The sequence below is a fragment of the Ursus americanus genome, chromosome X, assembly GCF_024610735.1.
Source record: "Ursus americanus isolate L20-20 chromosome X, mUrsAme1.1.p, whole genome shotgun sequence".
Taxonomy (NCBI): Eukaryota; Metazoa; Chordata; class Mammalia; order Carnivora; family Ursidae; genus Ursus; species Ursus americanus.
In genome coordinates, this window is record NC_142164.1 from 3975234 (window position 1) to 3998434 (window position 23201).

The 23201-nt window shown below is 43.5% G+C and overlaps 1 protein-coding gene across 3 annotated transcripts in view; it reads right to left on the reverse strand.

The window, feature by feature from the left end:
• Nucleotides 1-23201, reverse strand: part of MTM1 (myotubularin 1) — a 94722-nt gene that overhangs the window by 25235 nt on the left and 46286 nt on the right. For all 3 annotated transcript variants that reach the window (XM_087859905.1, XM_045805103.2, XM_045805102.2), the window contains 2 exons: nucleotides 5013-5096; nucleotides 2747-2896 (listed from right to left, as the gene is read on the reverse strand). In XM_087859905.1, the coding sequence (XP_087716031.1) occupies nucleotides 2747-2896; nucleotides 5013-5096 (234 nt within the window). The remainder of the gene's footprint in view (nucleotides 1-2746; nucleotides 2897-5012; nucleotides 5097-23201) is intronic.

Sequence of the window (23201 nt, forward strand, 5' to 3'; positions counted from 1 at the left end):
CTCAGACCTGGGAAGCCCTGGGACAAGCACTGGCTCTCCTGGACCTCCATTTTCTAACCAACAACGTGGAGGTGACACCAGCCCCACCTGCCTCCTATGGCCCTTGCTTCAAGACAGATAAGAGACTGGAGATCCCTTTTAATGCACGTATGTATATATTTTTAATTTCTCAGGTTCATTGAGATATAAATGATCTACAACACTGTGTAAGTTTAAGCTGTACAACATGTTGATTTGATATAAGATCACTTTTAAAAGAGCAGACTTCTACACATACAAGAGGCTCATTATTTGATAAACACCTGCACCAACTTTAAATTTAAATCAGGTCCTAGGCAAGAAACTGCCGTGTGCCACTACCAGTGCCCTCCCTCCCTGCACCCCTCTTTTCTCTGCCTGGGAGATTTAAGGCTGGAATCACCACGCCATTAAGAAATGCTACTCTTGTAAGCTGTTTTGCTTCTTCCTTTCTTTTTCTTTTGGGATCTCGACCACCTTCTTTAAAAGGATGTTGCTGTTTGGCTCACAGGTATAAAGAATGGTCACTCCACAATACCAACTACCATGAATGCTTTCAAAGTATATGGTACTATATTAGGTTGTTCCAATTAAGGTTAGTTTCTAGAAGCCATAGACAGTTAAGGACATATGCACATATTTAGCCGCCAAAAGATGTTGATTGCAGCACTGTTTATAACAGTGAAAGATTAAAAGGAACCCAGATGTCTCACAACAGAAAACGGATATGATACACAATGGTGCGCACACTCCCCAGCGTGTAAAGTTCTTTCCAAGAGGATACTATGCAGAGAAAGCGTACTGAGGCACAAATTACAGAATAATTTCATTTTTTTCAAATAAAAATATGTTTGCATAGAAGGAAGTCTGGAAGGACATAGACCAAAATGTTACCTGTGGTTCTCACTAGGTGGCAGACTCCTTTTTGCTTACCAGCATTTTGTAAAATGTCTAAAATAACTATGTATTACTTACATGTTAAGGACTTCTATAACTTTAAGACAAACCTGTCTGAGAACACAGGAATGTATATGAGAACACATGTATGCGTTACTGGGAACACTGATGCATGTGGATCATTTCGTTATTCAATGATATCTTATAATTGTTCATGTCCTATTTATGCACACAATAACGAGAGTGCTTTTGCATCAATTCTTTTTGTATTTTTATATGGGCTTTTAAAAAAGAACTGAATATCAAATATTAATGATTTCACATTAAAAGCAAATACATTTTCTGGGGTATAGTCAAGAGTCAGGTGGTTAGAAGGTATATCAGAAAGAGAACATTATCTACTATTAAATATTCTTAAGCATGGTAATCTATAAAGATACAGACATGATGGAGAGCTTAGCCTTCATTTTATTAGGAAAAATAAAGGCAGATTGGGGGCCATTATGAAGAAAGAAGGATCAATAAAATGGCTAAATAAGTAAGAAGTTAAGCATTCTATTGGCTCTATGGCAGACTCTCGTCCACTCAGGATAGTGGAGACTAGTAGGTCCAAATGGCAGCTGAGCACAATGGACTGGGCACAGTTGTTTCATCTCCTCTCCTGCCCCAAATCCCAAGAAATTCACATACACACACTCACACACACACGCTTGACATGGTAGATGTTCAACTGAGCGAAGGCGTAAACACAATCGATCACACTACCCTAGCCTAGTTCTCCTGTGCTCGAGACAGCTGGCCAAGGCAGGGGTGGAGTCTGTGGCTATGGCACAGAAAAGTATGTCACAACGGAGCAGAAGAGGAGTAAGTACACTTGTAACTCTAGCCTCGTTGGCACTGTATTCTAGCAAAATGAGCTAAAGAACATATGTTCAAGTACGATATAGATCATTAACATATGAACAGACACAATTAGAGAAGCGAGAGAATTTTAAAAGTTGTGATTCCTATTATGTTGACATTATACAAAAGTTTCACACAAATGTCCTTTTAAGGACAAAAAATGTCTAGACTTGGAGTTAAAGGCAAGGTGACATTAAATCTTAATTTCTTCAATCCTGTTTTTCCAAAATCTGTTATTTAGAAAAACCAAAACAAAACAATGTACTTATTATGACATGCCCTGAAAATTAAGAGGGGAAAAAATTCTCTAAATTTTTAGTCAATAAAATTTATGCACACAAAGTAGACGGTATGACTCATACATAAATATTTAAGAGCCAAACAGAACTTTGTGAACTAGGTCCAATGATACCGTAACTACAGTGTCTGGAATAATCTGCACTTGGCTCCAGTTTGCCAACTGTATTCAGGCAGCTTGCGAATATCATGAGGATGAGCTAGACCAACTAAAGCCGGCACTCATGTGCTCTATAACAGAAGATAGGCAGCGTGTCGTTTCCAGTATGATTCAGCCGACGCTCACGGAGGGCCTGTCACATGTCAGGTATGGTACTACAAAGGTAAAAACCATAAAACCCCTGTCTTGCCTTCTTTCCTTCCAGCGAGCACTTGGTTGACATATGCATTACTTAGACCCTCTCTCGTATGAGAATTAGTTTACGCTCATTTTCTGACCTTGACTGTGAGCTCTGGAAGACGGGTGCTGTCTTACTTCTTTTCCCAGTTGGCATAGTACTTTGCATGCAGACGACATGGTGGATTAAAAATTACATGGTGGATTGAAATTCCAAGAGTGTTTCTCTGACTTGACTACTATTTTATGGGATAAAAGGCAATCTATGAGGAAAACATTAACTGTAGTACTCACTGGAATTCGATTTCTGGATCTAAAAGTTGCAACTCTCCTGAGATCGTCATCTGAAGCACGATATGGAACCACCAAGAGAGCAGGGTAAGTGTCACAGAGTTCATAGCACTTATTGATAAAAGTTATTCTCCAGTGGTGATTGGGCAAGCCCTGCAGGAGAAAAGGAAGTCCAAGTCAGTATTGCACGACATCATCTCTGGATTTGGCCTTGGGTCTCCTTTCTTCTTTCTAGCAGAATCTGCACATGCCTCTTTGACCACAGGGTAGTGGCGGTCTACCAATTTATACTAAAGGGAGCCAAATCCGTAATCCAGACAACATAAGAACACAAGACAAAACACTGGAGGTTCCCATAATTTTAAAATATCATTGGTGAATACAAATTCTCTTGAATTTGAGAGCTTCCTTTATTTCACGTCAAATTATTTCTTACTACATGTACAATAAAGATAAACCCAAGTTCATCCCCCACCTGTGTGCCCCACCCCCACCCCAAAGAAAAGTTCATCATGTAATTTCACCCTGTGTCTAACTGAGGGTAGAAAAGAGATCGGGCAACTTCCTCTCCCTACTCAAAACAGAGTGAATGCTTCAGTCTGCTCCAAAGTAGAAAGAGGTTAAGTTTATGAAGAAAGTCACAGAGGGGAAATAGAGAAAAACCCCTCTGGGGAGGTTCATTTCGCCACCTCCTAAAAGTTTTTTTCAATCAAGTGGTTTGGGATTGGCGATCGCTCTATAGGTTGTATGAGAAATACAGTCATCTGCATTCTAAGCACACTGCTATGTGACAGGGAGACATGGAGTACACCTCCCATCCTGTCATCTACCCACAAACCATATCTAGTATGGACAAGATTCAGAGGTGGTGGAATATTCTCTCCCCATACTCACAAATACACAAATACACACACAAAGGTGAGCTATGTGGGTGCTTGCTTTGGGGACAGACATTGTACCTTTTCCTTAGGCCTGGTCCTATAGACCACGGACCAAACAGGTGAGTCTGATGCTGAATCCAATTAGAGTTATAAGTCCCATGAGAAAGTTATAAGAAGAAAAGATGAAATATAACGGCAGTCTAGAACAAGATACCTTTCAACAGTTCATATATGCATGCAATATTAAACAGGAACTGTCTTGTTTCAAGCTAGAAACACCGATCTAAAAAATAAGTCTTAATATTGTCAGTAACACTCCAAAACTAAGGTACAGGTATTTAAATACATAACGTTACAGAGGTCTCCAAAACATGCAAAATGTTTTAATGCTCTTTCTTCTGCCTCCATAACTGACCCAGAACAGAGGCCATTAAAATGAGAGGTATATATAGCCTTTGAAAACTCCACAGTCTAAAGCTAACTTCCAGAAGCATAGGACATACTACCTCATACATGTGATTTAAACTCCTGCACCCACACTCCTGAGCATCAAATCTGCTTACAAATATGCACACCACTGGTCAAGACAAAAAAAAAAATCAGTGTGGGTGCTTGGTAGTGGAGGTGGTGGCTAGAAGGTTCTTCTCAAGTCTAGGGTTCTAAGATTTTACTTTACATTCACTGCCTTTTCATATAAGGCAATCGGGCTTGATCTGATTCTCAAAGATCACTCGACAAAAGTTCCCAATTATTTTAAGAGCTGTGTAGGATGAGAACTATGAAAAACTCCATCACATAACTCCTAGCTGGCCTACAGATTTGGTTAAACCAGAGGTCTGATTGTGGCTCTTGTACATAAAACGCACAGGCTTTTCTTCACAAAATGCCACAAGAGACCTTTGTTCCTGAACAGCAACACTGTACCAAGCCTCTTGCCTTCATTACAGCACATAAACGTGCACGTGGGTGAAGTTTACAGAAGAGAGCAGTACAAGCAATGCTGATATACATTCATCAAAGCTTTCTTGGAAAAGTCATCATTACATGGAAACCGTTCTAATTCATTTCAATCTGCAAGCCAAAATAAATATAACCTGAATCTAGCTGTCAGTGAGAGTTAAGCTCCCAGACACATGAATATATAGTGACATGAACTCCTAAATAGTATGGTACAGAAGTTTAACTCTTCTAGACTCCAAATATTTGATTCGTTTCATGAACAACATATCATATGGCTATGGAATGAGCTCATAAATTACAGAGTAATAGATAAAATAAGCTATAACTGCCATTTAAGTGAGACTTAGGAAGGATTTCACTGATGCTCTAAGAGCATGACCAACAAAATATTGTCACCTGGCATGTTTGCAATTCATCGCATGACTTACCTGCCTTCTGTATTCTTCGACTGGATTATAAACCATCCACCCATCCACGTTAAACTTTTCTTCATTTAGAAATGCAAATATGGGCTAGAAAAGGCAAAAGGGAAAAAAAGAATTTAAAGCTCCGCGTGACAGAACTAATAGTCTACTAATACTACGTGCTCCACGTTTTCACCCACCAGGTTTGTCTACCACAAAATCACAAACCGAAGAGAGACTTTCAAAAAGGAGTAAGAGTGGAAAAAGCAGACTAGACTTATTGCTACCTTCTAGCTTAAGTAATCATTACTTCTGAGACCTCAATTTTCTACGGTTACAAACATTTCTTTTAATTTGTTCTTCTTTAAATGATGTTCCACGAACATTAGATTTCCAGACCAAAACACACCTATCCATTTTGAACAGTATTAGCAACTGATCAGGTAAAAGCCACTTTAAAAAAAAAAAGGAAATTCAGGAATAACTATTAAACAGACGACTGTCTCAAAGGGGAACAATGACATGTTTATCTATTTAAAAAGGGACAGGACATCAGGAAAACTCTTAATTAACTGTTCTCTGTGAATTCTGAATCAATGCCCTTATCTCTGTGAAATGACAGGACCCAGACCTTTCTTCTCTCTCTGTGCTCACTCTGGAGGTGATACTGATGAATTTCACAGCTTCAAATACCATCTGTACTCTAGTGACTCCTAAGTATCTAGGGCTCTCCAGCCCCGACTTGGATCTGCACACTTGGCTGTCCAAGTGACTGATCCACAACTCCAGCCTGCCTCCAGAAGCATCTGGAGGACTCCGAAGTTAACACATCCAAAGCCAAACCCTTGAACGCCTCCCACCCTGCTCCCCACAGCCTCCCCATTTTTGTAGACGGCAGCTTCATCCTTCTAGACGAGCCCAAAACCTTGGTGTTATCCTCATCAACTCACTGTCACCACCCTGGTCTAAGGCTCAACCATCTCCCACTTGCAACATTATTATAACCTCCCAACTGGTCCCCTACTTTCCTCTTTAAAAAAAAAAGATTTTATTTGTTTCACAGACAGAGACAGCGAGAGAGGGAACACAAGCAAGGGGAGTGTGAGAGGGAGAAGGAGGCTTCCCGCCGAGCAGGGAGCCCGATGCGGGACTCGATCCCAGGACCCTGGGACCATGACCTGAGCCAAAGGCAGACACTTAACGGCTGAGCCACCCAGGTGCCCCTCCCCTACTGTCCTCTTTACCTCTAAGTGTCACAACCTAAGTCAGCTCAACTCATTCCCCTGGCCCAAATCCTCCTGTAGCTTTCCATCTCACATGGAGTCAAAGAGGAAGTCTGTCCGTGGCCTACATGCAGCTGTCCACCCTCTAGCCATAGCCCCTACCAGGCCTCTGCTCTCCCACTGCTCACTCCACTCCAGCCACACTGGCCTCCAGTGCTGTTTCCCCAAAGCACCAAGAACATACCAACATCAGGGGCCTTTCCACCTGCCGTCCAGCTGTCTGGAATCCTTTTTCTTCATGGCTTTCCCCTTTACTTCTTTCACATCTCTGCCCAAATGGAACCTTAATCAGTGAGACTTATTCTGACACCCTACAGAAAAACTACATGCTCCCCACCCCAGAACAGCACCCCCATTCTCCTTTCCATTTTATTTCCCCCTATTACTTATGACCATCTGACAGATTATATGTTTACTTGTTTGTTTACTATTGGACTCCTACTGTTCCCTCCCCTAGAAAATGGGCTCCATAAAGACAGACACCTGCTTTGGTCACATCCTGTATCCCCCATAACTGGAACGGTATCTGGTCCATAGTAGGCAGAATACATACTTGTTGCCCCAGTGAAAATGTCAAGCCTATACAGCCCCTGTACACCCACGTTCCCTGGAAGCACCAGGTTTGGGCACTTTTTCCTTTAGGTATCTTCCCCATCCCCCGTTTTCCTCTATTGTTGTCCTCCGACTGTGCATGCCAGCTCCCCTCCCCTATACTACAGACCATTTCCAGAAAAGCCTTGCTTGACAGCATCAGTTTTATGTACTCAAAAAGCAAGAGGTTTAAGGTAAAAACTGATCAAGAGACTGCTCCCCGGACTGCCTTCTTGAACTTTCTAAAGCACAGGGCACCCTCAGCAGGTCTCAGTTCGGGCAGCGGTAGGCCCAAATGCTGTGTATTCTACAGCGGGTAGCACACTGACCACATGATACTGATCTAGCTAAGCAATTTGTTGAGGCTTTGGACTGACATGGAATCCACAGCAATACTTAATTATTCCTGTACATTCCTGGGGGAGACAAATGATTTCTGTTAACTGAGGTTTAACTCAAAGACAGGGGGAACTGTTGATGGAAACAACACTAAAATGTACGGTGTACTTCTTTACCCCTAAACAGAGTCTGTAGCACATGTCAAAGCATCTCTTGGTGACATCTGAGTCCTGGCTATTATACTGACCAGTAGCTGGCACAGGTAAATACTCAATTCTGCTGGACACTAGGCTGCTGACATACGTGTAGATGGCAGGTGGTCTCAGACATAGGCCTGTCATTCCCTTTAGAAGACCTATAAGCTGCTTTCTTGAAATTAGTTCCTCACCTCCACATTTTGTTTTTGTTTTCATTCGTTTTGTTTCTTTGTTTTTAGTTATCTGCACCTTTCCCATGGAGCTCAAGTGAATACGGTGGACTTTGAAAAACAAAGAATAAAATTACTAACTCAAAGTCCAGATAAAGCTTTCTCTCCAGAAAAATCGTCATGTGTGTTAATGCTATCAGTGTCCTTTGACTTGCCAGCAGCATTTTTAATGTAACTATTTCTTAGTCACGAATAATAAAGCAACTCCTTTCTTGCTCCAAATATTCTCTTGTATCTTATATTAAAATTACTGATAAGTGTAAGTTTACAAAATTATTATCACAAGATGAAAGTTATATAGCCCAAAACAAAATTATCTCCATAATTTCTTTAATATGTTTGCTTTAAGGGAACTCTGAATACCGGTAATATAAAAAATTGTCATTAATAGGAGAATGGGGACAATGTCCTCATGGTGGCAACATCTCAGGTGGCCTTTCTCACGAAATCATTCAGAAACATCACTGCACATTCTAAGTGACATCCAGATATACAGGATGAGTCATGAACTGGCATCCTTTACCTCTGAAACATGCCTCTGAGAAATCTATGATGGAAACAGCATCCGGGTTAAGAGCTGGACTTGGAGCTCAGATATTTCAGAAAAGTTTATGAATCACCCAACAGCCAGATAGTCCTGGTCACGAAATACACAGGAGCATACCTAATACTGAATTGGAGCTTAAGGTAAAAAAGACCAGGTGTTTAAACCAATATTTTAACCATCCAAATAAATTAGCTTACAATTACAAGAAAAATATATATGTATATATATTTAATATTTTATTTATGTACTTGAGAGAGAGGGAGAGGGAGAGAATGAGCAAGGGAGGGGAGAAGGAGAGGAAAAGAGAGTCTTAAGCAGACTCTGCACTGAGCACGGAGCCCAACACGGGGCTCGATCCACAACCCTGAGATCATGACCTGAGCCGAAACCAAGAGTCGGATGCTTAATCGACCGTGCCACCCAGGTGCCCCAAGAAAAAAATACTTTTTAAAAAGCATTACTTCTTAGTTTTTAAAGAAAAAGACAACGCGACCATGAAGTTGTTGATACTTGGCTCCACTGGAACCGACGCGGATGTTTTCTAAAGTTGGATGTACCTGGACTTATATCCCAGATATTTTAATTTTTACTTTTTTTTTTCCTCTTAAAGATTCAGGTAAGATAATGAAGCAAGAGTTTTAAAATACAAGCTCTCAACAGGGTAACATAAAGGTGGATTATTACAAAAAAACTTACTAAGCATTAAAGCAAGGCAACAAAACCCTTCATCTGTACCTCATTATTACAAAGTACAAAATTCCCTACAAGTGGTGACTTGTGACAAGTCTTAAGTTCCTGTCTGAAAACTATTAAAAATCTTCTGTGTGAAAGCTGTTAAAACCTAAAGTTAACAGGTTACATGCCTTGAGATTTTTAGCTGTCATTTATTTTCTCTTACAGACAATACATTTTTTAAGGCTTTGAGTCTTTTAGGACTTCATTAGCGGGTTGACATTTCCAGTGATTCCTAACTCTCTTTGGGTCGCTTGGGAGCCTCTCTTTGGGAAACCAAAGTGCCACGGAGAGAACTTTCCTTTCTGAGGATGGAGCGGGGAGTCGGGCAAGTGAGCTGGGTAATAATCGAGTTGGTTACATGCCCGGGTCCCGGCAGTGACTGGACTTCACGGCCTGGGGACCACGCGTCAGGAGTGCGTCCGCCCGGAGCCCCGGCTCCGCAGAGCCTCCGAGCCCAGAGGGGTTGTGCCCGATGGGGGCTTCGGGAGGCCCTCCACGGCTCTCTTCCTGCTGAGGCCTCTGGTCCCTCGGCCGGGCTCTGCCTCAGGGTCGGGGTGGGGCGGAGGGGGCGGGTGCCCGGGGTGCTCTCCGGGGGTGCCAGTGGGTGCCTGGGCCCCACCTCAGCCCCCGTGGAGCCAGACCTTCCGGGGGTGGGGTGGGGTGGGGATGGGGGGATGGTCGCCCTGATCCTGAAGGGCCACGTGCCGTACACGACCACGCTCAGGAATAGAGCCCAAGGCTTCTGTGTGTGCCGACCATCTGGGGGGCTGCTTCACTTTTTAAAAAAGTAATTTTGAAATACTTAGAGATTCACAAGAAGTTACAAAAATGTACAGGGAAGTCTCATGCACCCTTCACTCGGCCTCCCCAGTGTGAGCACCTTGCATAGCTACAGTACGGTATCAACACCATGAAAGGACACTCTTACATGCTCACCCTGGCTTCAAGTGAGCAGGTCTTCCTTTATTTGGCTCTATATTAGTATTTGGGCATTTCACCAATTCAGATTCCTACTAGTCAAGAGATACCATGCACGGAGGCTTAAAAAAAAAAAAGCAATCGTGCATTTTTTCCAGGATTAAAAATAGCACAATGTAACATTTGAAAAATGTTAAAGGACAAAGTTGAGATGAAAATCTCTGATTTCACACTAGGGATAAAAACAGCTCTGACAAAGAATGTAACTTGTCATTTAAATTTTCCTACAAAAAATCTGAAAGGACAACAGGTTTCAGATTTTATTTAATTAGCCATTATTTTAAATGGCACCTATGTGAAGACACAGCAACTCGCTTGAAACACCTCGATTGCATTCACTGCTCTTTAATAGGCTCTAGAAATGTTGAGCAACTCATCAGTTTCCTTCTTTGAGGTGGGAGAGCTGTCTGTCCATGAATTAAAGTTTCTAGATTTCATGAAGCCCCTCACGGACAGCCTCTTCCCTCAAAAACTTGTCATGTTGTGTCTCAGAACTGGATGTTGGAGAGTCAGATTTGTAAAAATTAAATATCATTCAAAAGGGAGGCAGTTACAGAAGAAAACTATTTTCATAGTATCCAGGGGAATGAACTGATAAGCTACGTAGATTTAATGGTGCTTTCCAATGATGCTGCCGCCATGCGTGCACCCAAGTTCAGGAAGGGCAGACACTTTTTAGGAAGTAAACAAACTAACTCTGAATACCTAGCACTAAACATCTGGGGGACTGTTCACTCGCTCCTTCTTTCCTGATGGAATTTTGCAGTGTTTGAACAGGAATTTAAGTGGGCATTTTTTTCTATTTGACTTCTGAAGTTGAAGACACCTGCCTTTTTAAAAGCTTCCATCTACCGTTTAAGGGTGTGGCAATGTAAAATCACCTCATTTTCATCTTTTAGGTTACACCTAAGAAACAAGACCTTTCAGGATAAGGGGGAAAAATGCTTTCATTGAAGTTGGGGGGAAAAAAACCAAAAATTTTGAGAAAGAACCACAGGAGGTACTGAAACTTGGCAAAGCTTATAGTTCAAAGTAACATCTTTCATGAAATTGCACCAAAAGTAATTTAATCCAAAAGTTTGACAAAAGCCTCATAGGTCAAAAGTAGCTAGCACATAAATTATAACCATTTATACTTCCGTTGGCTTAAACAATTCTCCTAGTCCTCTTTCCACCACGTGGCTTCATATTTTTGGGTTGCCATCACTTTCATATATAAATGTACATATTCACTTGTTCAGGAGGAGAAAACCCCAAAAGTACATTTGAAATGTCAGCTGAAACCATTTGGAAAAAGTGCCTTCTTTCTTACTTGTTCAAATTCATAATCATTTAAGGTGACATTTCTCAGGGTTAATGTACCACACCTCCTCTCACTGTAACTGTCTCTCCTGGCAATTTTGGGTGCATCAATGAAAATGCCAATGATCACATCTGGGCCCATCAAATAAACCTCTCCCCGGGCCAGAGCTCTAGGTCTATGCGGCCGCCTGCCTCATAGAGGTCTATGTCTGGTTGTCCTACAGACACTTGCAGCTCTGCAGCTCTGAGATGGAAGTCGCTGCCTCTTCTTAACTCCCCTCCTATACTCCCCATCTCGACCACTGGTGCCACTGTCCACCAGCTTATCCAGCCTGGGTTCTTCCCTATCATGCCATCTCCCATCATAACTACACTCACACAATTGACAGATTCTATTGATCTTCTAGATCTTCCTTAAATCCATTCTCTCCTATCCTCTCCATTGCCCCAATTTAAGCACTCATCATTATGCACCTGGGTGAGTAACAAACATTCCCAGAAATAAACTCCTGCCCTGCTCCATCCAGTCCGCATGTTGCAGCCCAAGCAATCTTTTTGAAATCAAAATCTAATGTCGCTTTCCTGCTTCAATCCCTTGAATGGCTCCCCTCCCGTTCAGGTATAAAGTGGAATTTCTTGGTGGGGCACAATAGGCTCTGCGAGCTTTGGGGCCCAGCCTTCCCCTCCAGCACCATCTCTCACCACTACCCCCACATGTACACCAACTCACGTGTGGGTCCAGCCCGCGTCCAGCCCCTTCACATTTGCACATACCATTCCTGCACTTGGCCATGGCCATTTCTGCCTGGTTACCACTCCTACTCATCTTCCAGGATTCACCTCCTGTAAGACAATGTCCTTGACACCAAGCCCCTTACTTCCTGCTCCCCTGATATCCTGTACACATGCATCTGTATTGTATGCATTTGTCTGTCCTCCCAGACAAGTGGGCAAGAGCCCCAGCTCCCCACGTCTAGTCATAAGGCAGGCAGGCATTGCCTGGAGAGCAAAAACAGGGAGGAAAGGGATGAAAAACAGGAGGAAGGAGGAGAGGCCTGCCCTATCAGACCTTTCATTTTATAAAGCCTCAATGGTTAAAAGAACATTAGTGGTACCTGAAGAGTGATTAATGCAAGGAAAGAAACATTCAGAATTCAAACACGAAGAAGAAGAACTAAGTGCGTGATAAAGGTGGTATTTCAAATGAGTGGATTAGTCAACAAATGGTGGGTGTTGCAACAACAGTGGAAGAAAGATTTGGATCCATATCTTACATGGTAACTCTGAATAAATTCCAAATTGATGAAATATTTACATTTAAAAAAAGAAACTGAAGTTTTAAAGGAATATCCTAGGGACAATTCTTCTATAACTCTGAGTAGGGAAGACATCCCTAACAGGGATATAAAACCCAGAAGCTATAAAAGAAAACTCTGCAGACAAGAGTTTAACCTAGCAGGCCTGGCTGCTCTCCTTAGAGAGGTCTGCTTGTGAGGTTGGCCCTCAGCTGGATTCTGGGAACCTGGGTTCTCGGGAGAGTTCCCATTGCTCCCTAACTGATAAGAGGAGTTTACGGTGCCTCAACTGTATAAATGTGGTTTATGCTTAACTCCTGCTTTCCTTCTGAGAGGTGGTGATTTGGGTACATGCTAGGCAGAGGGTGCCTCACAACCAGCCTCCAATTAAAACTCTGGGTGCTGAGCTTCCCTGGTTGGTAGCATTTTCCATGTGTTGTCTCAACTTGTTGCTATAGGAATTAGGTGTCTCCTGTGTGACTCCACTGGGAGAAAACTCTGCAAGTTTGTGTCTGGTTTCCTCCCAGACTTTATCCCACAGACCTTTTCCTTTTGCTGCTTTTCCTCTGTACTTTTTGCTATAATAAATCACACTTGTGAGGACGACTATATGTTAAGTCTTCTGAATTCTCTTAATGAATTATTGAACTTAGGGACCCGCATCGCCAAAAAATTGATAAATACAAAGATTTTAAAAAATTCCCATGGCAAAAGCCACTATAGTCAAAAGACATATGGGGAAAGTATTTGCAACTCATATTACGAGTGTAGCTATTACATAAAGAACTCCTACAATTAACAAGAAAAAGACCAAAATCCCAAAGGAAATAGAGGCAGAAGCCACAGAGAATCAATAGAAATACAAACAGCTCAAACCAAAAGATATTTAATTCCAGTCAAATAGGATAAATACAAGATAAAAATATAAAGCTACATTTTCACCTATTAGATTAGTGAAGATCAAAAAATCAGAAAGCATCCTGGATTGGTGCAGTTGGCAGAACAGTCACCCAAAGATGTCAACGTCCTACTCCCTGTGACCTGTGTCATATTACCAAACGTGAGAAAAAGGAATTAGGTTGCCAATGGAATTAAGATTTCTAATCACCTGACTTTAAGACAAGAAGAGTACCCTGGACTTCCCAGGAGTGCCAATGTCATCATAAGGGTCCTGAGATGTGGAAGGAAGCAGAAGAATCGGAATCAGAGAAGGAGAGTGACGATGGGATAAAGTCAGAGTAATTCAAAGGACTCAACCACCGCTTTGGCTCTGCAGATGGAGGAAGAGGCTGTGAGCCAAGGAATGTGGGTGCCTCTAGAAGATGGAAAATGCAAGGGACGGACTCTCCCCTAGATCCCCCAGAGGACACGCAGCACCACACACCCCCTGACGTTAGTCCAGTGAGACCCATTTTGGACTTTTGATCTCCAGAGCTGTAAGATGACAGACTCCTGTTTTGCCACCAAGTTTGTGGTCATGTGTCACAGCAGCCATAGGAAACAGAGTTGGAGCGGATGTCTGGAAACAGGCACTCTGACACACTGCATATTGGAGTGAAAGCCAGTACATCTTCTTTTAGGGATATCTGTTAATAGCAATAATTCTACTTCTAAGAAATTATCCTACAACATACACGAGCACCCACAAAATGATGTATGTACAAGGCTATCCACTGCAGTTTATGTAACAGCAAATGACTGGAAATGATCTCAGTATCTATCAATAGAGGATTGAAGAAAGCATGGTACGGTCAACAGAGTACTGCACGGTCATAAATAGGGTAAAGAAGCCCACTCATCAGGCGATATCTAGTGGTAAATGTAAAAGTAAGGTATGGAAGAGCACATACGGCTTACTCCCGCTAGGGTCAAAGGAGGCATATACGACTAACATGCTGATGAACAGGCTTAAACTATCACTGGGTGGACAGTAACAGACTGAAAACACGGGTTGTCTGTAAGGAAGGGAATGGGATTGGCGAAGGGTGCTTGGAGCAGGATATTTTTACAACATACCTGTCTTAATTAGTTCCAGACAGTATAACGAGTCACCACAATGAACATTTACTTCTCACAATTCTGGAGGCTGCAAAGTCTAAGGTCAAGGAGCCAGCATGGCCAGGTTCCGGTGAGACCCACTTCCTGGTTTACAGAGGGCAGCCTGCTTGCTGTACGTCACGTGGTAGAAAGCATAAATTTGGGTCCCTTTCTTTACCTCTAAGGCCAGTAATCCCATCCTGGGACTCCACCCTCTTAACACGAGAGACTATGGACTCTGAGAAACAAACTGAGGGCTTCAGAGGGGAGGGGGGTGGGGGAATGGGATAGGCTGGTGATGGGTAGTAAGGAGGGCACGTATTGCATGGTGCACTGGGTGTTATACGCAACTAATGAATCATTGAACTTTACATCAAAAACCAGGGATGTACTGTATGGTGACTAACATAATATAATAAAAAAATTATTATAAAAAAATTAATCTAATCACCTCTCAAAAGCCCCATCTCCAAATACCATCACACTGGGGGGTTCGAGCTTCAGCATAGGATTCTGGGAGGACACAAACATTGGGTCCGTAACAGTACCTTCTATACTTTCCGAATTTTCAATTATGGACATATATTAGCTATTTTCAAAATTTAAAGTAGTGCTTGTAGAATAAATGCCCTTCCTAAACAGAATATTCTTACTGATGACTTGGTTGATGCTTGTTCTTAATTCATTCACTCTACTGACCCTAATATACTAATTCAACAAACATTTACCAAGGGCCTACCATGAACAAGGTATTAAGTAGAGAAAAAGATGAGTAAGACACAGGCACTGTCTTTAAGGGGTCAGAAATTCTCCAAAGGACAGCGACAAAGAGGGCACAACTATTGATCACGTAAAGAGGAGAGCACAGATAAAGCACTTGGGGCTCCAGAGAATGCCTAGGTTACTTCTAGAGAGATGGGCCTGGAAGGATAAGACGACCTTGGACATGATAATAACTATGACGACAAAAAGGCACAAATGGTAGCCAAACTCAGCGAATACGAGGCCATCAGCAAACACGGACAGAGTGCAGGAGGGGGTCGAAAAAAGTGGAGACAGCTGAGAGGTGAGGCCACAAAAGTGGGGGAGACTGGAGTCTGCATTTCTGCTGACAGAGAGGGAGGAACTGCTGACATTTCGGGGGTGGGGGAATGAGAGCTGAGTCCCAGGGAGAAGACGTGCAGGGGTGGACTGGGCAGGAGACAGAAAGGAAGCAGGAAAACCAGTCTAAGTACTATTCCACCACTTCAGAAAAGAAGAGAGGAAAACCCTGGATTCAGTAAATGTTCAGGAAAAGGGAAATCTTCCAACGGTGGCCTTGATTTTGGAGGAAAAGAAGATACCACAAGAAACTGGGAGCACAGAGGAGCAGGTTTAAGGGAAAGAGGAGAGATTATTTTAAAGGAACATTCAGGTGTCAGCTGAAGTTACAGTGCAGCTAAAGGGAAACAGGAAGCTTTGGATCTGGAAGTCAGGTCAGACAGGCAACGCCGGAAGACAGGAGAGGGAGAGAGGCTGCTGAGGGGATGGTACAGAACAAGAAGGAGGGGAAGAATGGACTTTTCTAGAGGACCCACACTTAGACAGCAGAAGGAAGCAGAGGAACCTGAAAAGAAGCTAGAGAGGTGGAGGACCAGGCGCTTCAGATCTCAGAAGCTACAGGGCGAGGCGTCTGGTATAGATGCCCTAACTGAGCCTTCTGCTGAAAATCGACAAATGCTGGACAAAACAGACACCTCTTTCAAAATGCTCTACTGAGCTAGCTAGGGAGGAATAAAAACTCAGAAGCTAAACACTAACCACAAACGGGAATGCAGAGAGCAAGAGGAAAGTGCTGGCTTTTACCTCAGGGCCCTCACAGAATTGATTTTCACGGCCTTTTGGGGTACAGGAAACAGAGGACATAAAGGCCCAGGCCCACCCAAGATGCCACGACGGGTATCAGACTGGAAACCGCCTTCAGTAGAGGTTGGCCTCCCAAGTGCTACAACCTCAGGGTAAGGATAAACAGGAAGTAACCCCCCAAGACTCCAAGGAGGTTACCTGTCCAGATTATCGGTGTTGATCGAGGGAGAAAAAAAAGTCTCTAGTGCTGTCCCCCACCAGGAATTTGTAGCCACAAGGCAGCTCTGAAACAACGTGTAGCCCAAACTCATAAAACTTGGATGGTCCAGAAAACATCAAACAGGGAATCTAATTTGTCAATGACCCACACCGAGAGTGCCCTAAGATGCCAGGCAGAAGGAAACGTCAAACTGCCTCCGAGTATTCCCATAAAGCTCCGAGGAACAGTTCAGAAGTAGGAATCAAAAACATCCTGGGAAATGAGGCACCACGAGCCGGCAAGGAAGAACTCAGCAGAGCAGGCCCGGATGGAGAGCGCCGTGGTGGAAGTCAAAGCACGACACCCCGGGAGCCAGAGGGGCGCTCCAGGTATCAGACTTCCTCATGCTTCACATGTGGTTTACAAACATCCTCTCGTGGCTGGCTACTCAGTAGTTTAAAAACATTTAAGGAGAGGTGGCTTGAGCACTCGCAGTGTCTTGAATCACATTCAAAAGAATAGCTCCCCTGGCGTGGGAGGGCGAGAAGTGGGATGAGCTCTGAAGGGAGCGGCTGCTGAGCACGTGCCGGCAGGCAGTGAACACTGGGATTCTGAACACGGATGGCCACGCGGGGCAAGTCCTGCAGGGAGCACGGTTCCAGGAGATGGGCAGCAGGGAGAAGACAGAGAGTGAAAGAGACCAAAGGCCAAGTCCTAGAGGCGGCAGGAAGCGTGATGAGACCCTCAGTTGGTCACATTTACTGCTTATCCAAGGAAAAAAGAGTCCTAGCCAAAGAGAAGACAGAGAACTGAGACCTGCTTCAGTCCTAAAGCCACATCTAGGCTGAAAAGCAGGTGTGTGTCTGTGTGTGCGCTGTGTGTGCGTGTTACACGTGTGCGTGTATGCACAGTACTGCTTCTCATTTCAACTGCCTTCTTTTTTTATTTTTTAAATTAAATTAAATTTTTTAATAATAATATTTTTTATTATATTATGTTAGTCACCATACAGTACATCCCTGGTTTTTGATGTAAAGTTCGATGATTCATTAGTTGCGTGTAACACCCAGTGCACCATGCAATACGTGCTCTCCTTACTACCCATCACCAGCCTATCCCATTCCCCCACCCCCCTCCCCTCTGAAGCCCTCAGTTTGCTTCTGAAAATGAGCTGTCTGCTTTTATCTATTCTGTGGTCAGCCTAGGAAGTAAGAGTCCACTAAATTTCAGTCTGAGATTTTTAAAACCTCAAAGCAATTTATAAAAATTTCCCCAATTCTGGACTGAAAAATGAAGGCCCAGGGAAAAGTACCCTTGTTGTTAATTGCCTATTCACAGGATCATTTACACCTCTCATTTGAGCGATTGAAAAAGATGTGCGCCCCCATCACCCGCTTTGGTAATTTTTATGCAATCATTTTTACAAGCAAGTACAATTGGACTTGAGCCAGAGTGGACACAAGGTAGAAATGACACAGTGCTTAAGCTGTATGGACACGGTTTGATGTGGTTCACCAAAGCTAGGCAAAAAGAAGCAAGCGGCAAAGACTCTGAGAAGCAAAGGCAGCCGGGCCCTCTCCTGAAAGGTGCGGCCGTTTCTAACACCTCGCTGCCCTGGGCTGCCCACGGTAGGAAGCGTCACGCCTTCAGTCCGTGGAAGGCTGTTGGTCTCCACAGAAAAGGCCCTGAAGCCCAGCTGTTTCACTCTCTCAAAAGCACAGCCAGCAGTCTTCTCTCCTGTGCCTATTCCTACCATCCACACGGAGGTCAAGTTTACCAAAGCAAACAACACACCAAAAACCTTTGCAACTACATGAGTGCTAACACGGTCACAGAGTAACAAGAGGCAGAACACACTGCAACGCCCAAGAGCTTAACCCAGAATGGCACAGGAAAGTACAGAGCGCAGAGACACACACACCTGAATGAGCCACACTACCCTGGAAGCGGGAGGCCTGCGTGGACAGAAAAAACAATGGGAAAACCTTTTCTGAAGACGATCACTGCTGCCCCTATTTCACATTTCTAGTTCAGATGCTTTCTGGACTGAAATTTAAGACTTTCAACTAATCCTCTATCCAAGTACAACCAATGGATTGTTAATAAGGATAGCAACCTTATCCACATAGCGTCTTTCTTTTAAGGGGCTTAAAGTGTCTCACATATTATCACAATTACTTAATTAATATTCGGGGGGGAAGTGTGTTGGGGCAATCATCCTTCTTCTTTGCACCTGCTGGGAAAATGGTGCACGACTGCACAGCTGACATTCAACGGGCACTTACTGTGTGCCAGGCACTTGTAAACAGTTTACGTTTAATCCTCACAAAAACTCTATGGGGCAGAGATGGTTATTATCCCCATTACAGATGAGAACACTGAAGCACATAAATATTATGTGGCTGCCAAAGTAACCAAGCAGGTAAGCGACTGAGCCAGATTCAGACACAGGCCGCTGGACTGCCTAGCATGTGCTCGTGAGCACACACCAGCAAGGCTCTGGAAATAAGTCGTCTCTCTGGCTCTCCCTCATCCATGGCTGCCATGAGCCTGGCAACTGCACCCCGGTCTCCACTCCTTCCAGCTCTCCACTTCCCTGTGTGAGGCTCCACTCCATGACTTTTGTCAAAACTCTAGCCCTTCACTTAAACACACTTCAGGAAAGTCCATGCATGCCTATAGCTGTAAAGACAGATGTCAGTGCCTTTACTGATGCCTAAATCGACACAAAGCCCATTTTATCCTACATATTCTACCATTATCTGAACGATTGTTTTTCAAACTTTCTAGATTATGATTAACAGAAAGCCATACACTTTGCACCATGACCACCATCCTGTACACACACACACACGTGCGCGCGCACGCATACACACCTCTGAAACAAATATCTAACAAAACCATACGTACCCGTGGTATGTATTATGCTCTTAATATTCTCTCTTCTAGTCCATTTAAAAATGCTCATTGTGACCTAGTAAATGGATTTCATGACTCAATAATACGGTGGGATTAACAGTGAAACACTCATCTAAAATTTATATTCTCTCTGGTTATCCCAGCTGAGTGAAAAATGAGCCAACAATAAAGGAAATCAATGAAAGAAGACCTCTGGCATTGAACGAACCACCCCAACAATTAATTACTCACTTCGGTAGCACTATCAGGCTCTGTTCAGATTTACACAATTTTTGTTCTTGCATTTAAAAAATTATGTCAGAAGCATTGTCACATTTCTTTTTTTCAAGATTTATTTTTTTCTGAGGCGGGGGCAGGGTGGGGCAGAGGGAAAGGCAGAGAGAGAATCTCTAGCAGACTCCCCACTGAGTGCAGAGCCCGATGTGGGACTCAATCCCAGGACCCTGACATCAGGACCTGAGCCAAAACCAAGAATCAGATGCTTAACCCACTGATGAGTCACCCAGGCGCCCCAACGTTGTCACATCTCTTATAAAGATGTATCATTTACCTTGAAGTAGCGTTGAGTCATAAGGTAGCTGGTGAAATTGGTACAGTTTCTAGTGTTTATAAGGCAAAACAAAATACAGCAAGAAAATAAACACTTAGGCTGAAGTAGAAAATGTTAAGGGAACAATGTCTAAGCCTGACTGGACTGACATAATATGGAAACAATCAAATGAACAGGTGGGGCTGACTCTGTAGCTAAACTGCTCAAGTTCAATTCAAAGCTTGAGTCCCGACTTGAAGACACTGAGTGGTGAAAATGCTAATGGGGAAGGAGGCCAGACAGAGCCAAAGGGGTGGTCTGAGAGCAAAAAGCCAACTTGTACACCATTCACCCTACGGCTGGAGTTAGAACCCAGCTCTCCTGGCCTTCAGATACCATTTCATGGATACAACAGCAAGCTTACTTCTGACCTCAAATGCTTACAATTAAAAAAAAAAAATCACTGAGATAATCTGCAGCTGGTTTAACAGTTTCAATAATACTAACAAAGTGATATTTCTCAAGCAGGGCCCTTTGTATTGTTCAGCGCAATCAGGCTTAGATTAGGCTTCCAGGAAATCCCTTTCTGGCACACTCTTGCGTTCCCCACTGTGGCAGTTTGAAAACTTTTCTTTCCCTCCTGTCTCAGAGGAATAATTGTCCCTTCTCCTTTCCAAAACTGCCCTACAAACTGGGCTTAACCCCATCCCCCTCTGCCTTCCCCAGAATCCTGCTTCAGAAAGATCCTTTCTCCCCTCTCACCTCCCACAAGCAAGGCTCCTCTCACCTCCCACAAATACATTCATTCACCTTTCTCAGCTTCCAAGCGAACTGGTTTTGTTTAGACTTCTCTATTATACACCAGGGTTACTTAACCAACCTGGGACCCATAGATAAGCTTCAGAGGGACTGAAACCCTAAAATGTTATGTAAAGTTTTGCATGTAAGTGCACTCTTCCGGGGATGAGAAACTATAATTTGTATCATATCAACAAAGGAATCCATAGCTCCAAACAGATTAAGAACCATGATTTCAAACCTACATCTCTAGACCCTTTTCTGAGGAGCAGACCTGAAATCGCTGCTGTCAATTCAGCCAAAAAGCCAAAACAATGCTAACAGCCACACGAACAAAACAGAACTCCCTATCCCTCCCTCCTTGCCCTGTCTTCCACCTGTTTCCTCAAACAAAACCCTTTTCTGACTTTCCTGCTCTGTCAACGGTGTCCCACCCTCGTCATCACTCAAGCCGCAAACCCCAGAGGGAAGATGATTCAGCCTTCCTCGCTGTCCTCTCTCACCAAACTGCTGCCCAAGCTTGTCATCCCCCACCCCGCCTGGCCACCTGCACTGCCGGGTCCTAGTTCAGATGCTGTGGACCTCTCACCTGGCCCTCTGACTCCCCCTCCCAGGCTCCAGGCTCCAGGAGCTCTCTGCTCCTGTCTAGTCTTCATAACCTTGTATTCAGTTCTGTCACTTATTTCGAAACCTTCCGTAGGTCTCCACTACTTCCCCAGGTATTAGCTCCTTCCCTATCAAAGCCTTCCACCACATGAGCCCAGCTCCTCTTCCCCACGCTTCAACCAAACAGCACCCGGCTACCCTCGTAAACACTTTGCAATGCTTCCAGCTTTCCTTCTGCTGTGTCGAGGGTCAGAGTCTTGCCTCTGCCTGAAACTCCACTTCTTCCACCGGAAATGATAACCATCCTTCGAGGTTCAACCCAAACGACTATCAAATTTCATGCAGGCTTTTCCATGTAGGTTGGATGTGTTCTCTTCTTCCTGTGAATCCCCAGTGGATTTCCTCTGCATTTCTCTTACAGCACTGAAGGTAACTGGTCCATTTCGGGGCCAGACACATGTATCCTATCACTCTGTCACATCCCCAAATGGGACTAGGTATCATTCCTTCATCCCGTATTCCTCCTCATCTGCCCTCCCAGCTCCCCAACACCACCCAACCTGGTACCCCGAAATGAATTTGATTTACAAGACAGTTGTACATGTTGACTGGAATAGCAGGAACAGATATTCCAAAAGCCATGGCAAAAGCTGATCTCTTTTTATCTGTATCTTGTATTGTTTCAGTGACTAGTTTAACTTTTTTTTTTTTAAAGATGACTTCAGTAGTTAAAACTTAGGGAATATAATTTTCCAAAACTTTGCATAAGCAATCCGGCTGACACTTTTTCTAAAGTTTGTCACTTTACTGACTTCCCAAGAAAGAGTAGGGATTTCTAGCGCAGGTACAAAAACTAAGGCCAAGTACCACAGACAAGAAAGCAACTCCTCTGTGGACTACTCCAATGACAGCAACCCAGAATCCTAGGCTCTGGTGCTAAATGCACAACATCCAGAAATTCTTCCCATATGTTTCCATAAAATGGATTTTTCCTTCACTTCCTACTAAACCTGAGTTCAATAAAAAAGCCATCGTTATACAACTCCCAAGCAGAAGTCATTACGGTGAGGTGAGAGAGAGAAATAATGGCGGCTCCCCGCCTTGATAAGCCCATAGTATAGCAGGAGGCAGGCAATTCCTACATAATTATTACATAAGGCAGACTGAGGTAAGTGCTCTAATAGAGGGACCTGCAAAGTCTAACAAGTGAGAGGCAAGACAAACCCTACAGGGGGCCGGGGAGGGGAACACAGATGGTATATAAAAGGACCTAGGGCTGAGCAAGGTGGTGGATGGGCTTTAAAGAGACAAGAAGCCTGCAAGTAAAGGGGATAGAAAAACCAAAGAATCTGCTCTGAAAGTTCTATGTATATCGGAGGAGCACAGGACAGTTCTATGTGCTTGGAATGTAGGGTATAAGCCATGGGAAGCCCTTGAGTTTGTGTTTGTTTTTGTTTTTGTGGAGAGTGGGACACAGTGACATGATTGTAGTTCAATTAAAAAACCACTGGCAGCACTGTGTAGAATAAATTGGAAGGAGAGAAACTGAAAGAAGAAAAACCAGTTGGGAAGCATGGCTTAAGATAGGAAGCACAAGTAGAAACGGGAAGAAATATGTGAGAGTCACCAGTAAGTAGAACCTACAGGATTTGGAACCGGTGTAGCTATTACTCAGCCATCAAAAAGAACGATTTCTCAACATTTGCTGCAACATGGACGGGACTGAAGGAGATAATGCTAAGTGAAATAAGTCAAGCAGAGAAAGACAATTATCATATGGTTT